This window comes from Macroventuria anomochaeta, assembly GCF_010093625.1.
Source record: "Macroventuria anomochaeta strain CBS 525.71 unplaced genomic scaffold BU25scaffold_20, whole genome shotgun sequence".
Lineage (NCBI taxonomy): Eukaryota > Fungi > Ascomycota > Dothideomycetes > Pleosporales > Didymellaceae > Macroventuria > Macroventuria anomochaeta.
In genome coordinates this window covers 392,793-408,249 of record NW_022985381.1, presented here as the reverse complement: position 1 = coordinate 408,249, position 15,457 = coordinate 392,793, and the positions used below count along the sequence as shown (strand labels likewise).

Sequence of the window (15,457 nt, the reverse complement as noted above, 5' to 3'; positions counted from 1 at the left end):
GACTCTGCTCGTCAACGAGCAGATCTGGTGGACTGTATATATATGTGTAGGAACACAACCCTTATGGTTCGTGTTCAACCTCGTCAATTAAGTTTGTCATTGGATCTCAACCAACCTTCGAGCTAGACAGATTGCCTGTACCACTCATCGTTACCCCAAGCCGTCGTTAGGTGTTTCACCCAGGCGACTTACCCCTACTGTTCCAGAGCCAGAGTTCATCCTCGAGAACCAATCGAATAGTGCTTACGAGCTTTGCTTAAAGTACGACTTCAACACTTGGTGATGCTATGATAGAGTTGTGCAGTCAACACCATGATTGGTAGCAATTTTCTGGTAGCAAAGTTTGTTGCCAGAATTCAAATGATTAATCTGCCTGATTGCATCATTTATTCCAGGCATGGTTGTTGTATTGCAATATGTCAAAGTATAGGTGTAGCTTATGGTGATTGGGCGGCACGCAAACACGGGCGGCACGCGCACAGACACAGTAGTGGCTGCGCTAATCTCGATGTAGTCATCCGGACAAGTGCGTGCGCCAAGTCAGTATCCGAATCCTGCTTCAGTGTCTGCCAGAAACGGCAGCCAATTTGCCGTCTGAACGGTTTATAGAGTATAGAATGTGGTCAATTTTGGTGGTAAAGCCGTCGCGAACAGACTTTTGGCACCCGACTGTAGGTGCCCGAGAGTAATACCACCGGCGAACCACATCAGCTCCTCAAGCGCCACCAAAATAAGGCCCCGGGACAAGTGTATTCGGGGATCACTTTGATGCCCGGGAGTACCATGAAAGGATAATCTTAGATTGTTCGTCAACCGACAGCGCAGGACCGTGAGTACCCACGAGGCACAGCAAGTGAAACACAGATAAAGGGATGAACTCAACAAAGAATGAATAGAAAACCCGTCCCTGTTCGCTCTTACAGTCTTCACAGTGCAATGATGATCTCTGCAAACCTGCTCAGCTTTTTCTGTCTCGCCGGGATCCCACTACTGTCGCAGGCTCAGCAGAATCAACAAGCGCCACTCAAAGAACATCAACCTGAACTTGTTATCCCTCTGACGGTAAGGCCCGCTTCGTGTGGTGTACCAGAGTATGTACTAATGCAGGTCCAGCTGAGCGATGAGAGAACCTACTCTCTCAAGTCCGCACTCGCCGGTGCGAGGCAGCTTTCTTTGAAGGCAATCGAAAAGATTGAGAGCTACGGCGAGATCAACTCTCACCCACAGACTGTCTCGATCAACATTCCGCTCAACCCTGCCCAGTCAGGCACCATAGCTCTCGGTCCTGTGGCATCGAACACCCTTCGCGTTCAGCAGGAACTTAAGTGGGTGGAAACCCGTACGCCTGGCGAGAATGTACCAATAACCCTTATTGGCATTCGCAAAGGCGCCATGGTATCCATGGACGCATATACGGCCCGCCTAGCGCTGGAGACACCCTACATATCTCTCCCACGCGAGATCTACGACATCCTCATCCAAGCAACCAACCCTACACCCTACCAGCACGGTAAGGGCTACGACGATGTCGTGGACTGTGGTGCGTTGGAGAGGTACCCGGATCTGGTACTTGGGCTGGAACCTGAGACTGATGAGGAGAAAGATGACGAGGACATTGTGGATAGGGAGATCGTGATCACACCAAAGCAGTATGTTCTGAAGACCGAGGAGGGGCAATGTATACTTCTGGCCCAGCGAGTCTATCAGCTCGGTCGTGAGGAGGTGGTCCTTGGGTGGGCAGCAGTGAGGGGTAGAGACGTTGTGCTAGACTGGGTCAACAAGAGAACAGGTTTTGGAAGGTAAAGCTTGAGTTTTTGAGCATGCGAGTTATGGCTGTATCATCACATACATATATACTACTTTCTTGTACATATTTACAATGACCAAGGATGTTGCATCGATTCCATTCAGCCTCACAGTGTAGCACGCGCAAGCTAATCAGGGGCTTTGGGCGCTCAAGTGAGGGCGAGCCGTCGTGTTTCAGACCTGCCAAACATTCTTGCAGACCTCACCTGCACATCATACAAGCTTCTTGCTCCCTTTCAAGGTTTGTGTAATTATTGACGACATAAGCTGCAGCGGATACACGGCGCGTGCGGGTCTCCACAGCTTGCCACAGCTCGCCGTACAGTTTGCCCAAGACGCGAGCAGCCTCCCAACAATACGCCGACGCCAAATAGCAACTGCGCAATGTAAACACCAAGAGCTGCTCGTGTGCATCACTTTTCTGCAGTCGGTACCCGAGGGAATCTACGCTGCAGCTGTCAAAGTGTCGTCAGCGACTGCCGGTCGCAATTGCTCGGCGTTGCTGTCATTTCCTGGCTCTTGTCTTCGGATACCAAGCGCTGTTGTTGTTTCAGTCACTTTCCTTTTACTCACCCACGACCTCTTTGATTTAATTTCGCGCATTCATTCAACGAGGCTGTGCAGCAGGAAGGCGAACGCGCAATCGCGCTGCAAACCAGACTCTCGTCAAGAGAGCGTTGCTGTCAATCATTGGGAGGTTGCCCCTGACCAAGGCTGGGCGCATGCAAAGCGCGCCTCTCACCATTCATATCCCGGGCCTTGGCCGCTTGGCCTTCACATCCCGCTGCGCTTGCCTGCCACCCGCCAACACCGCAGGACTTGGCTTAGAGCCCGCCAGGCAAGACGATGAGGGTTGGCAGTTCCACATGTAGGATTTCGGGGGTTACCAAGACATTGGTGCTCCTGCTTCAAATAACTTCACTCTCGGATTCCGTTCCCTTTCTCTCAATGCCTTTTGTTTGACCGTCTTCAACCAGACCCGTTCCTCTTTACCAGTCACTCGTTAGACTCAATTGCGCCTTAAGTCTTTTAATTCCTCTTCCCTTTCTACGGTCAACATCATGAAGCTCGTTGTTCTCTCCGCGCTCGGCGCAGCCATCAGCCCAGCATTTGCCAGCGTTATCGCTCGCCAGTCCAAGGGGAACCTTCCTCCGGTCACAGTCCGCGGTAACGCCTTCTTCGCCGGCGATGAGCGTTTCTACGTTCGCGGTGTTGCCTACCAGCCAGGTTTGTTATTCTGACTCAGAACTGGAAGACAACAGTCGTTGATTTTTAATAGGAGGTGCGGCTGATGCAAAGGACCCACTGCTCGACCTTGAGGGCCTGAAGCGCGATGTTGCCAACTTCAAGTCGCTGGGAATCAACACAATCCGTGTCTACACGATTGACAACTCCAAGAACCACGACGAGGGTATGAAGATGCTCGACGATGCCGGTATCTACCTGGCTCTCGATGCCAATACGCCCGACTACTCCCTCAACCGTGAGACAAACGCCACTCTCCACCGCTCGTACAACGACGTCTACCTGCAGTCCGTCTTTGCTACGATCGAGACGTTCCACAACTACAATAACCTCCTTCTCTTCTTCTCCGGTAACGAGGTCATCAACGAGCGCAACAACACCGGCGCCGCCACCTACATCAAGGCCGTTACCCGCGACATGAAGCGCTTCATTGGCAACAAGTCTCCCCGCACCATACCAGTCGGTTACTCCGCTGCCGATGTCTCTGAAAACATTGAGCAGCAAGCCCTGTTCTTTAACTGCGGTTCCGACGACGAGCGCTCCGACTTCTTCGCCTTCAACGACTACTCCTGGTGCGACCCTTCGTCCTTCACCCAGTCCGGCTGGGACAAGAAAGTCGAGCTTTACAAGGACTACAGCAAGCCCATCTTCCTCTCCGAATACGGCTGCATCACCAACCGCCGTGACTGGGGCGAGGTTGCCGCTCTCTACTCCACCAATATGACCGGTGTCTACTCTGGTGGTCTTGCCTACGAGTACACCGTCGAGCCCAACGGCTACGGTCTTGTCGAAGTCGGTTCCAACGGCGCCATCGAACCCAACGCCGACTTCGAGCGCCTCAAGAAGGCCTTCGAGGCCACCGACAACCCGTCCGGCGATGGCGGCTACAAGTCCAGCGGCTCTGCTTCTGAGTGCCCTGCCGAGTCTGAAGATTGGGAGGTCGCCACTACCGCTCTGCCTGCCATGCCCGCCAACGCTGAGAAGTACATGGACGGCGATGTCGGCACTGGCCCTGGTCTTGATGGCGATGGCTCCCACTTCGCTGGTGAGCCCTCCGAGTCCACTGCAACTGCTGGTTCTAGTAGCCCCACTCGCTCCGCCAGCTCAAGTAGCAGCAGTAGCAGTGGTAGCTCTACCGGTGCAGCTGCCGGTATGGAGGTCCCTCTTAAGATGATGGGTGTTGTTGGTGCTGGTGTCCTCTTCGGCGCTGCGCTATTGTTCTAGATGCATCATGCGTGAGTGTCAAAGGAAGGGACAAGGAGGATCTGAGCAGAAAATACCCGTAAGATATGATAGAGATGTGCTTCACTGTGTTGGGAGTTCTCTTTAATCTGTAATCAATGCATGTAGCCATTCGGATTTGTTACACAGTCTTCTCATAGTCAATCATTGCGCGGCGTAAGTGCTGTTTATGTTTGACTTTCTTGCACGTTGTCAATAGTGGTGCTGATGTGGTAGTATGCTGTTGGGTCGGCACGAAGCATCCTCACCGATCACAGATCTCGCGACAACTTGATTGAGGCTAACTTAGCAATTTCGATTAGCTATGTCATGCGATTGACCAATCAGAATTGTTTCGCCACAAACACTGTTCAGGTAGACTGAAGACGAACTTCGGTACCAACTTCCGAAATGCTCGTCGCAACCCATCTGCCCTCCAGAGAAACGAAAGGTTTACAATGGCAGCACAATATCGACCATTGCGTTCAGCGCCGCTAGCGGTCGGACATCATCAAGCGCAACCGACAGATTTACAGCCGAAGGCAAGAGATCGTGCGTCTTTGGTTGTCAACCTTACAGGGAGAAAAGACGTAAAGTATATACTGCTGTATACGTATACTAACAAGCAACGCTAACAAAATATGCCTGCCAGTGTTCAGGAGAATTCCCGGAATGCAGAGAATGCTGCAAGAGATTAGTAAAATGCATCTACGAAGCGGCACCAGAACAGAGGCGAATGGCGTCTCTGAGGAACAACAATGAGCACATGAAGACCGAACTTGACACAATGATGGAGCTCTATTGGCTTGCATCATTACCTAACCCAGCTTTGCAAAAACATGCCTGACCACATGCAGGTAACTGCAGACTCAGCCAAAGGACGAAGTAGGCGAGGCTCTTTCAGCTATCCAAACCGGTGCAAATCCGAGTCAGGTTATGGAAGCTATAAAGAGTCGCGCGAGCTTGTCTGATGCAACGCCTAACTCGGTTTCGACGCTTGAGGCCAATGTACAGACTGAGCCCCGTGAAAGTCTTGGTCGAGGACCTTCCAGTAGCAGCGGGCAGTCTTCGCAGAGCGCATCGTCAGCCTTCAGTTATGGGTCCCAGACATCCTTGGAACCTTCAGCTTTTCAGTTGCCCACTAACGGAAAGTCAATCGAAATGTCAAGAACATCGAAAGCCTAGGAAAAGGTGCTCAAGCCTTCTTCTTGTGCACAGGCTACATCTTCCATATCTATGATCAGGATGAAGCACAGAAAATGCTTGACGACATCCGGCCACACCTCGAAAACGCAGGCACAAGTTGGTTATAGCTCATCTTTTAGGGATCGATACCATCGCATCTAAAGCCATCGCTCTGCACGGATACTTCAGCTGCAATTGGACGAACAAGACATCTCTCAGAGATGTTGGAACTGCGAGTATGTTTGACCCATCAAAACCCCTTCGCTATGATATGACATTGATTGATTCTCAGCATACATGTCATGCCTCATCTTACACAGCTCCACAACTACCCGCAACCGACCTGGCAAAAGGAGCTATCGCATGCCCGATCATGTCTCGGCGTCCTCGAATACTGCGCAAAAGCCGCCAAAGTCGCCAAACGCTTCGCAGAAATACCACGAGACTACTACAACACCCTCGCAGCCCAGATCCGCCAGGCGATAATATTACCATCAAGGACGCGCCCGAGAACTCTGATTACCTCTTCACTGTTCCTTCGACATCGCATTCCCATCTTGCCCGAGCATCGCAGGATCTGCTGAAACGCGTCAGCTGCCTGTTTGATTCTCCTTCTGACCTGCATGATGAGGGCACACTTAAGGCAGGCCTAGGCACCTATGTTAGTCTGCCGTTCAATCGAGGTCCGGCTGAGAGTGCGAACAGCTGATCGGCTGTTGAGATGGCGTTGTCAGGGATGCCGACAGGCGAGTTTATGGGTTCGTCGCAGCCGCATGGATGGATTGTGTTTCTGAATTTGAATACGATGTGATGTTCACTGAAAAGTTTGCATCTCGAGGTTCAGCGACAACGGTTTGCTACATAGCAGCACTGGCTATTTGAAACTGCTCTGAAAAGGGTCGCTACACTAGTAGCCGTAATAAGGCGAGCAAGTGCAACACGCTGAATAGCTCTGTATCGAAAGTTTGGTTGTCTTGAACCCCACAAACTCAACGTCATGGCTACCTCCCGCGAGATCACCATCCCCAACCTTGTCAACAAGATGCACCGCGTCCAACAAACCAAAGATAAGCGCCTCCTCGCCACAAATAAAGAAGTTCGCATCGCGCGTGCAGAAAAACAAGCTCTCGAGACCCAAGTCCGCGCTGTGGGTGAGCAAAAGCAAGACCTTGACTGCCAAGTCCAGCTCGCGCAGGAAATCTTTGGCCACCGTTCGACCATAGTCTCACTAAATTTCCAGACTCCACGACGACAGGTGTAATGGTCAATCGCATACCGCGATCGAGAGTTACACGTTCGTTGGTGGCTAATCTCGGTTCATATGATGATTATTCGTTCGTTGGGGTAGTCAGTCTCGCTCTGTATGGCAGTTAGTCGTCATTACGCTTGCGGCAGTCAGTCGCAATTCTCGAGGGGCGGTCAGTCCCTCGCCGTGGCAAGCAACCTTGTTAGTCCTGTCTCGCGCCGGTCTGCAGGGTCGATTGTCGTGTACTTGCTATTTGCAATTTCCGCAGGTCTGTAGTGGGACGAGTCAACAACAAGTTCTGCGGACAATCTTTTTCGTTAAGCTCGGTGCTTTCGAGGCTGGGTTTGAAGAAGAAGAAGAAGAAGAAGAAGACACGCTCAACATTATGTGTGTCTCAGGCCTTCTGATTGGCGCCGTATAGTTCATTTTTCACCAAAAACGATTATCACGCATGCTTCGGCGTCATTGTGTTGCCGACTCAGCCTCCCATCTCTCTCATCAGGTCCCAGGTAGTCCGGCTCTTGCGCGTTGCGATTCCGTTCAATATGCTACCAACACTATTCTGGAGCACCAACCTACCCATGTCAACAAGACGCATTGTACCTTGAGTTTAGACTGGCTGTTGACAGAGGCCTGCATTGTTCAGAACCACAATCGGTCAGCTCGAGTTGAGGTGTTTCTTGGACACAAGACTTACCAGCATCTGCCCAACGACGCTAAAGCAAACCCTAGCACCCCGGAACCAAAAACTTCTGCTCTGCAATTCCAACCTCCCGCCTCCCACCTCTGCCTCACGTCTGCAAAAAGAAAATCTCGCAAGACGCATCTACCTACATCTCTTTCTCTCCTCTACATTCATTGTCTGGTGTTTTGCAGGCCCATGGCAGCTTGTAGCTGCAAAAAGATCGACACCTGTGTGATTCGAACACACGCTCCCGAAGGAAATGCCTGACTATGGATAGCAGGGCATCGCGTTAACCACTCCGCCAAAGTGCCATGATTGGTTGTGATTGATTGTTGAGAGGACAGTAAATGTTTGATTTATATAGCAGACAAAATAAGGTTAGAAGGGAGCAGGGAGTAAGAGAATGGATACAACATCAAATGACGATGTGGGCTCAGAATCTCGACAGCTCAGCTGCATGCTTGATTTCACGAAGCGGGGTGAAGAGAAGACGGGAGGATGCATTAGCGAGCAGCATGAACGTTAGCAGCACGCCGCGGCCACATTCTAATTCACCCAAGCAATCAGTTGATCTTCTATACTTTAAATGCTGCGACGCGACAGCAAGTTCCTACTGTTCTGAACATGTTGAGCTGCAATCGTCAATAAGCAAACATCACTGATTAAGGTGGTGTGGAAGAATACATAACCGCCCCGTCCCGTCCAAGCTTCAAAGTACGCGCCCTCAAACGAGCAACAAAATGAGCAATGTCTTACGTACCCCAAACTGCAATTTGCGCCGCCCAACCCCCCATCGCGCCCTCCTGCCACATTCGCACCTCCAAACCACCCAATCAGCACAACCGCGACATCGGTCCTCACAGTCACCAGCATCTTATCTGATGATCTGATAAAAATTTCGCCATCATATCCAATCATAGCCTTTCGCAGGACGACCCCGCTCGCACCATCGCCGACTGCACCCGAATGATCTCCACCCAATATTTGCCGTGCCGTTTGAGCGGTGGTGTGGTGCAATCGGTGCTTCAGACGCTGGTGATTTGCTGGAGTGGTGTCAGACATGTCTGGGCTGTGGAAGGTTTACTTGGGGCTTGATGGACGGGTGTCGGAAGGTGGGCGCTGGGGGTGGGCTGATGTGCTTCGTGCATTGCTGCAGGCCTGATTGTCATTGATGCATCAAAGGAACGGTGGACTCTTCGGTTGTGGAGCTTTGCAGAGTATGATCGGGATAGTATTTGGAATATTGCGTTCATTCGTTGTATCTAAATGCGTCGCACGCAGCTCAATGACCGCGGCGAGGACTATCACGAAGTCCTCAAGGAAAGAATAAGCCATGGATCATCGAAGTCGTATATAAACAAACGTATGTGCGTCCATGTGGACATACGTGCTCTCTCGTGTAGCCCACGAGAAGAGACTAAAAGGGTATCAACAATGATCGGAAAGAAAGGGATTAGAAAGCGCACGCTAAGGTATCGCGCTCAAAGCAGACAGGAATTTACAGCTCCATTGGAGTCGGCTGGTCATCCTTCGTAGGAAGCATGGCAGGCGAGTGGGTGGCACGACGCCGCTCCTCTGCAGCAGCGACCAGAGGTGCATACTCGCCGTCTGACTCTCGAGGCTTCAGGGGTCCCCTACTGTTCTGCATGGTCGTGATGATATCTGCAGCGTCAATCTCCATGGCGCTGTACACGCGAGGCTCCATGGTGAATGTATCTTGTCGTCCGTCGGAAAGCATGGGTCGCAAGGTGCGGAAGACAGAAGGATCGTCCATAGGAATGCGGCCATCAAGAAGTGTGAACGTCTCGCTACAGCCGACCGAACGTTTGCCAGGAACGGGAGATGCTCGGCTGATGTTCATGTCGATCTGTGAGACGACTGGTGGCTCCAGAGTGTCCATCTTCGGGCTCCGAGGGCCTGGATTGCGTCTTGATCGGGGACCTTCCTCCTCGCGCAACTGTGCAACACGCAAACACCAGGCCCGCCTTGCCGGATTGGTCTGGCACTCGTCACAACCACCAGGCAGGATAAGCTTCTTGGTCTGCGCAGAAGCACCGCTCGAAACGCGCGAAAGGGGCGCGAGCTCGGCCTCGGCCTGCAGCTTCTCTCGGGCATCTCGGCATACGCAGTGCCCTCCGTTTTCGCAGAAGCCGCAGGAGTCGTGGATCTTCTGATCGTCATCAAGGAGAGCAGTAGAAGGGCGTCCAAATCCAGTGAAGTCGATCTCCTCGGGTTCGGATGACAGCGAGATGTTGACTTCGGTCGCTGTGCGGTTGTTACGACGAGGTAGTGGCACGGCTGGCATGAAGGGTTGATTCATCATGTTCTCCAAGTCGTTCATGTCCTCTTCCATCCTGTTGATACACGCGCAGTTGCCAGGCTTGCAGTTAGAGCAGCCACCAGGGACATCGTCAGATATGGGGGTGCCGAAACCAGGGAAGCTGCTGACAGAGTGGCGAGCAGGGGAATTATGGTCGTGGGACATAGCAGGCTGGTAGAGAGTCGCCGTGGCATCGTTGCGACCGTTGATCTGATTGTTGGCTTGGGTGTTTTCGTTCTGCTGGTTGCGCTGCACGCTGTCATGCTGCTCCTTCCAATAATCACGCTCTTCTTCGACCTGCTTGGCGTAGTTGCACTGTTCCTCGAGCGCCCTCCTTGCGTCATGCAGCTGCTTGTGCAAGTTATTGATATCGTTGAGGAAGTCGTTCTTCTCCTGGTTGTGCTTCTGTTGCATCTCTTCTACTTGCTCTGCCAGCTCTGTCACCTTGGCCGCCTTGCGAGCCCGGAATGCTCGCTGCGACTCCCGGTTCTGCGCTTTGCGCTTCGAGGCCGGCTCATCGGTGGCAGGCTTGCGGCCAGGCTTGGGTCGCGGAGGAATGACATAGCTCCTCCCCGTGGGGCCGCCCGCTGCTGGAGTGCAGGGGCCGCCGCTGCTAGAAGTGGAAGACGTGGTGGCAACGGCGCCCGAGGAAGTTGCCGCACATAGGGCAGGCACAGGAACGAGAGCTGGTGAAGCGTTAGCAATGCTATCTGTGCAGACTTTGATATACGGAACAGAACGGGTTAGCGGAATGCAGAACCCCGCACAGCATCACCATGACTTGCCAATTGGGTCATCACCATGCAATGGAGTGGGAAGGTCGATGTTAGTGGGACTGTGCAAGCTGCGATAGCTATGGGCTGTGGCGGGACAAAAGTACAAGTGGAGAGCAGGAGTGTACTTACTGCGGCCGTTGGAGGGGCGACGCGAAAGCTCTGCAGCAGGACTCTGGAAGTACTGTGGCGAGCTGTAGTCGGCAGGGGAGCCAGCACCGCTGTGGTGATCAGCTGGAGGCGTGAGGGCAGCAATGCCTTGGTCATCAGAAGACATGTCGAGTTGGCGGCGTTTGCGCAGCTGTCGGGCGTTGTGTGCATTATCAGATGGAGATCCTGGGTTATCAGATCGAAAATCAGTCCATCCGACCCTTGCCGAAGTCGGAGCGGTGCGGAATTCACCGTTAGCGGCAGGCGCAGGGTAGAATCTTGGCTGCAAACCACCACCACCTCGGGAGGTATCCAGAACATTGTAGTTTGAGAATCCCGTACCAACATCTTGGAACCTCTTGGAGATGTTCAGGACATTGTAGTTGATGCTAGTATTTGGCAGCTGGCCAGTCCAAACAACGCAAGGGGCACCTTGATAGGTCTGAAATTGGCCTTCAATCGGCAGCGGTTGCTGCACATTAATATCCCCCACGCTGCGTTCAAGAGCAGCTAGGTTATTGTCGAGACTCCTCAAAACAGGGTCGAGGTTGGTGTTCAAGTCGATAAGGAAGCTACTAAAACTACCGTCCATTTTCGAAAAGTCATAAGCTTTGTTGGCGTTAGAATCCATGATCAGTTGGAACATTGTGAAGAGTAAAAGGGTATGGGTAAAGGTATACTAGAGTGTGAATTTCCGAAGAAGGACCAAGCAGAAGGTGCGATGAGTATTTGTGAATACTGTTAAAACCCAGAGAAGTTGTATTGAGTGCTGTTCCGTGGTTCCTCTTTACAATATTCTATCAGAAAAATCACTTCTTCTTCTCCCTATTGGCTTCAACTTCTGGTTTATTATAGACGACAACCATGAAAGTCATCTCTTCACGGTTATTGCCTTGCTTCCGCAAAATAGTGGCAAGCGATCCAGAATCAATACGATTGACGAGCGTCCGACCCTCACGGGAACCACGAGTACCATTTTCTTCGACTCAATGTTACACCATCGCGTCTTACCACCCTTGCTTTAGCGAACGCGTATGACCCTGCCACGACGACGAAGTCTGGGTCGCAACTGCCTCAGGGACCAACGAAGTAGGATGTGCCAATGAACAGCATCATCTCAACGTCTTCCAAGCATGCTTTCGTCGCTCGTGGCTTCAAAGCATGGTGCTCTACTAGAGGTCATCTCGTAGAAATAGCTATTGTATGATCTCGCGCAAGTTTTGAATAGCCTAGCAGGGGTCAAAGGGTGCTGATAGGTCGTAGGACACTTGCGCGAGGCTCTTGCCCAACGTGTCCGCCCTGAAGAGGCAGGATCCCAACTCTCTTGGAATGGACTATTTCTGACGTGGATTACACGGCATCGTGCGTACCTCTACAGCCTAATTGTGAGGAAGCTGTCAAAGTGTTTAGCTTGCATCCCAGGGAGTCATGCATCAGACGCACAAAAACGGTACTGATTAGTACGAAGCAAGTGCAGCGCTCTCATTGGCCAGCTCGTTACTAGTGCCCGCTTTCCGCACGATGTAGATATTCGCCCTCTCGTAGTACTACAATCGACAGTTTACATTCACATTGCCTCATCAGGAAGCCAAGCCTGAGCTGGCTTTTAGCTCATGAAGCAGGGCACGGCTGAGCTGAATCCGATTTCTTTGATATCACCGAATCTCCTCATTCGAGACGCACTTATCAACATCCCGCGCATCCTGATCCTTGGGAAGGTGGAATCCACTACGAACCGCTCCCGACTCTTACCTCGATTTGGCTACTGAGATTTGACCCGAACAACCATGATGAGCTTCTACCCTGCAACTTTGTCGTGATTGATATCACGGCATCACCGGAATACATCGCTCTGGCTTACGTTTGGGGAGATGCGACCGACCGAGACTCCATCCTAGTCGACGGGCAGGTAATTCGAGTCACCCGAAATTTGAGAGATGCGCTTGAGAAATTTCGCAGAACGCCGGCTTGGTTGTGGGTGGATGCATTATGCATCAATCAACAAATCGTGTCAGAGAAGTCTGTAAAGGTAAGCATGATGTCAAAGGTCTATCTTAAAGCCAGCTGTGTGGCTGTGTGGCTTGGGCGCGACGCAAATGGCGATGCGGATGCCATCTTCGAAGATACCAAAGTTACAGTCGAGTTCACCACAAGAGTCGTCGAAGCTCGTGGACAATTCGGCCATTTCGACGAAAACACTGGAGACATACACTGGAAACTTGAAGGTGGACAGGATATAGTCCCTGCGCTTTCAGCGGCAATTGTACGCCCCGATGAAGAGGACAAGGCAAGCCTTGAAAGGTTCCTTCAGCTACCATACTGGTCGCGAACTTGGGTGCTGCAGGAAGTTGGTCTGGCGAACGAGGCCGTGATACTCTGGGGCAATCAAGTCTGGCAGTAGAACCCGGTCGGGCTCCTCGCAATGTTCCTCTACCATTACTGCAATACGCTCTTTGTTCGCCTGAGCCTGATCACTGAGCTAGAGAAGTTGGTTCACGTGTATACCACGTTCTCATCCTTTCGTACCATGGCCACTTTTCTTCACGTTATCAACGATAACAGACAACGGGATGCTTCAGGCGCAAGTAACAGGGTTTTCGCGCTTCTATCTCATGCTACTGCGCATACAATTGGTAGGACTACGAAGTCCTTCGATTGGCATGCTTACGAACCTGCTACCAAGACAGCAGTTCCCATACTTATAGATAAACGGGATCAATTCATACTTCGGGAGCTGTTCGTAGAACAAAGAAACAGGTATACACCTCTCGACAAGCTCCCGCCGCCGTTGTTCCAAGCAGATTATAGCAAGACGACAGACGATGTCTATCTTGAATTTGCGATGAGCCATATAAAGCAAAGCGAGAGTCTCGAAGTACTCGCCACCATACAGCACGATCTCACAGCGCCCGACAAACTCTTCAGCCCCAGCTAAGTGCCTCGATGGGACTATTCCGTTGACGCACCAATTTTTGTTTTCCATACAAGCGACAGCATTGCCTCTTCTAACAAAAGACCCGTCATATCTTTTTCGGGTCTACGCGAAACGTTTCTTACTGTGCGCGGCTCATTGATTTCCAGGATCACACTCCATACCGAAGTGCTCCAGCCTTCGCAATTTGAGCTAGCGCACACGTCACAGCACGCCGATGTAATAGCTGTGTGGCAGCGGAATCCAATGGCTGAAGTGGGGGTCAACAGAATCGTTGACCTTGACCTGGAAAGCTATCCTGTCCTTCCACATCTTACACTCGAGTCAGACGCCGGAACACATCCAGTGTACGACAGAAGAGCCGTGGACATACGCAAAGCATTCTGCCGCACCTGGGTTGCCGGCTTCATAATCGGAAAGCAGGTTGGTGATACCGAGTTGTTCAAACGGTACGCAGATGCGTATTGGGAGCGTTTGGCATTTGGTTCCGAGGAGTCCCCTGAAAACATCGAGTCGAGACGTGGTCTGACACCTGAGCAGCGGCACACGCATAAGCTCGATGATCAGAAAGACTGGGGACGATATCGTGATGGTGTCGCGAATGTATGCAACAAGCGCAAGTTTTTCATCCTGAAGAAGGGTTTCTTCGGTGTTGGACCCGATGCTCTGAAAAGTAGGGGAATTTGTCGCAGTGTTCCTCGGAGCAGATGTTCCTTTCGTGGTGCGGGGAGTGCTGGATGAGAGAGAGAAGTATGAACAAGAAGAATGCAGAAGGTTGGTGAATGCTATGTCCAGGGCTTGATGGGTGGACAGGCAACCAGAGCTAGTACCTTGGAGCGGGACATCACGCTAGTCTGATCCACTTTCTCATATCATGCATAATCTGTTTCGGAGAGTTGATATACCCTGGTTCCAATTCTTGGTTTGGAAATGTAGGGAAATATCAAGACGATCAGATTAGTTTTCAGGCAGAAGAGAGGGATAACGAACCCTTTCCCAAGCGCGCTGCGTGTCTGCGCTTCCACGTCTTGTAGAGGCAGCGGCTAGCACTCATGCCTTCGGTACGTTATATCTTTGACTTTCAAGAACCATGGGACCAGCGGTGGGTCTTCAGGGAGTATCCGCAACTCGAATTTCAAGGCAATAGATCTAACTCTGAGCCTTCTCAAGAGACTTGTTTCAAGCAGCGACGCAACCAACTCCGCTCAGCTCAAATAGTTCCTCATCCACAGAACTTGACAGTTCCTGTTAGAGCTACGTCTACATGCTTCAGAAAGCGCAGGTCGAGTGGAGTGCAGATGGTGTACTATTGGTTGAGGACAATAGCGCCGCCTGTTGCACTTTTTGAAGGTCTCGAGGATATTACTTGCATCATCTTCTCCTTTCTTCGATGGGTTGGCAAAGCCTTGTCTTGTGGTGTGGGGTGTGAAGCCGGGAAGGGCACAGAAGACTGCAGAGGCGTAGCTTGAAGCCGCGGACGTTGTGGAACCTTGCTGACAGTAACGGCGTCAGTAACGGCTGCAAAGAACAGCGCGCAGATGGCTGTCACAAGCATGTTGTGTTCTTCGATCTGCGTTGGTATGCCATGGTGTCTTCAAGGTATTGAACAGAAGTGAGCAGCCTTCATCAGATCTCCTTTCTACGGAGTTGATTGCCACTCTGACTGAGCGACACGTTTGGCCTTCCTGTCTCAATGCTCATCTCCATCATTTCTAAGAAGCTCTTCCTGTGGGGCGACTCCGCAAAGGAAGACACAAGCTTCAGGAGCCAAGGCAGTCTGACAGGGGTGCACAATTCCACCAATCGCATAACGGTTGCTTACAGGCATCGGGGTAGTGGTGAAGTAGGAAGCCGATGGAACGGACATCGAGAACATTATCGTATTCCAGGAGTA

At 51.6% G+C, this 15,457-nt stretch overlaps 9 protein-coding genes and 1 non-coding gene across 10 annotated transcripts; 6 read left to right on the top strand and 4 right to left on the bottom strand.

The window, feature by feature from the left end:
* The first annotated feature begins 588 nt into the window (after positions 1–588).
* On the top strand, positions 589–1,839 carry BU25DRAFT_411642 (uncharacterized protein). The gene is made up of 2 exons (XM_033706606.1): positions 589–1,062; positions 1,114–1,839. Exons 1-2 carry the CDS (start codon positions 937–939, stop codon positions 1,801–1,803), a joined length of 816 nt encoding a protein of 271 aa, XP_033560859.1. The 5' UTR covers positions 589–936; the 3' UTR covers positions 1,804–1,839.
* Positions 1,840–2,054: 215 nt separating this feature from the next.
* Positions 2,055–2,472, bottom strand: BU25DRAFT_411641 (uncharacterized protein). Its single transcript, XM_033706605.1, has one exon. It carries the CDS (start codon positions 2,407–2,409, stop codon positions 2,251–2,253), a length of 159 nt encoding a protein of 52 aa, XP_033560858.1. The 5' UTR covers positions 2,410–2,472; the 3' UTR covers positions 2,055–2,250.
* Positions 2,473–2,603: 131 nt separating this feature from the next.
* On the top strand, positions 2,604–4,445 carry BU25DRAFT_492002 (glycoside hydrolase family 72 protein). The gene is made up of 2 exons (XM_033711611.1): positions 2,604–3,033; positions 3,086–4,445. Exons 1-2 carry the CDS (start codon positions 2,868–2,870, stop codon positions 4,273–4,275), a joined length of 1,356 nt encoding a protein of 451 aa, XP_033560857.1. The 5' UTR covers positions 2,604–2,867; the 3' UTR covers positions 4,276–4,445.
* A 1,213-nt stretch (positions 4,446–5,658) lies between these two features.
* Positions 5,659–6,300, top strand: BU25DRAFT_92535 (uncharacterized protein). The gene has a single exon (XM_033712250.1). It carries the CDS (start codon positions 5,696–5,698, stop codon positions 6,164–6,166), a length of 471 nt encoding a protein of 156 aa, XP_033560856.1. The 5' UTR covers positions 5,659–5,695; the 3' UTR covers positions 6,167–6,300.
* A 616-nt stretch (positions 6,301–6,916) lies between these two features.
* Positions 6,917–7,812, top strand: BU25DRAFT_92489 (uncharacterized protein). The gene has a single exon (XM_033712249.1). It carries the CDS (start codon positions 7,155–7,157, stop codon positions 7,653–7,655), a length of 501 nt encoding a protein of 166 aa, XP_033560855.1. The 5' UTR covers positions 6,917–7,154; the 3' UTR covers positions 7,656–7,812.
* Positions 7,610–7,699, bottom strand: BU25DRAFT_t84. Its single transcript has one exon. It is a non-coding gene; the product is annotated as a tRNA-Ser (tRNA).
* Positions 7,813–8,668, bottom strand: BU25DRAFT_92488 (uncharacterized protein). The gene has a single exon (XM_033712248.1). It carries the CDS (start codon positions 8,448–8,450, stop codon positions 7,971–7,973), a length of 480 nt encoding a protein of 159 aa, XP_033560854.1. The 5' UTR covers positions 8,451–8,668; the 3' UTR covers positions 7,813–7,970.
* Positions 8,620–10,798, bottom strand: BU25DRAFT_411637 (uncharacterized protein). Its single transcript, XM_033706604.1, has 2 exons — positions 10,614–10,798; positions 8,620–10,394 (listed from the first exon to the last, which is right to left on the bottom strand). The coding sequence occupies exons 1-2, from the start codon at positions 10,756–10,758 to the stop codon at positions 8,887–8,889; spliced, it is 1,653 nt and encodes a 550-aa protein (XP_033560853.1). The 5' UTR covers positions 10,759–10,798; the 3' UTR covers positions 8,620–8,886.
* Positions 10,799–12,414: 1,616 nt separating this feature from the next.
* BU25DRAFT_343179 (HET-domain-containing protein) lies at positions 12,415–13,032 on the top strand (the record flags this gene model as incomplete). The annotated part of the gene is made up of 2 exons (XM_033702940.1): positions 12,415–12,789; positions 12,913–13,032. Coding segments are annotated over 2 exons (495 nt in total), but the record flags the coding sequence as incomplete, so codon positions are not given.
* A 540-nt stretch (positions 13,033–13,572) lies between these two features.
* On the top strand, positions 13,573–15,032 carry BU25DRAFT_471649 (uncharacterized protein; the record flags this gene model as incomplete). The annotated part of the gene is made up of 3 exons (XM_033710824.1): positions 13,573–14,166; positions 14,598–14,624; positions 14,664–15,032. Coding segments are annotated over 3 exons (990 nt in total), but the record flags the coding sequence as incomplete, so codon positions are not given.
* Positions 15,033–15,457: the final 425 nt, after the last annotated feature.

What these genes read in the sequence shown, in the direction of transcription:
- BU25DRAFT_411642 (XM_033706606.1), top strand. Translation starts at nt 937, where the DNA reads ATGATGATCTCTGCAAACCTGCTCAGCTTTTTCTGTCTCGCCGGGATC. An exon ending in AACTTGTTATCCCTCTGACG is followed by an intron (nt 1,063 to 1,113) that starts GTAAGGCCCGCT and finishes ATGCAGGTCCAG; the next exon opens with CTGAGCGATGAGAGAACCTA.
- BU25DRAFT_411641 (XM_033706605.1), bottom strand. Translation starts at nt 2,409, where the DNA reads ATGCGCGAAATTAAATCAAAGAGGTCGTGGGTGAGTAAAAGGAAAGTG.
- BU25DRAFT_492002 (XM_033711611.1), top strand. Translation starts at nt 2,868, where the DNA reads ATGAAGCTCGTTGTTCTCTCCGCGCTCGGCGCAGCCATCAGCCCAGCA. An exon ending in CGGTGTTGCCTACCAGCCAG is followed by an intron (nt 3,034 to 3,085) that starts GTTTGTTATTCT and finishes GATTTTTAATAG; the next exon opens with GAGGTGCGGCTGATGCAAAG.
- BU25DRAFT_92535 (XM_033712250.1), top strand. Translation starts at nt 5,696, where the DNA reads ATGTTTGACCCATCAAAACCCCTTCGCTATGATATGACATTGATTGAT.
- BU25DRAFT_92489 (XM_033712249.1), top strand. Translation starts at nt 7,155, where the DNA reads ATGCTTCGGCGTCATTGTGTTGCCGACTCAGCCTCCCATCTCTCTCAT.
- BU25DRAFT_92488 (XM_033712248.1), bottom strand. Translation starts at nt 8,450, where the DNA reads ATGTCTGACACCACTCCAGCAAATCACCAGCGTCTGAAGCACCGATTG.
- BU25DRAFT_411637 (XM_033706604.1), bottom strand. Translation starts at nt 10,758, where the DNA reads ATGTCTTCTGATGACCAAGGCATTGCTGCCCTCACGCCTCCAGCTGAT. An exon ending in TCGCCCCTCCAACGGCCGCA is followed by an intron (nt 10,395 to 10,613) that starts GTAAGTACACTC and finishes ACGCTTCACCAG; the next exon opens with CTCTCGTTCCTGTGCCTGCC.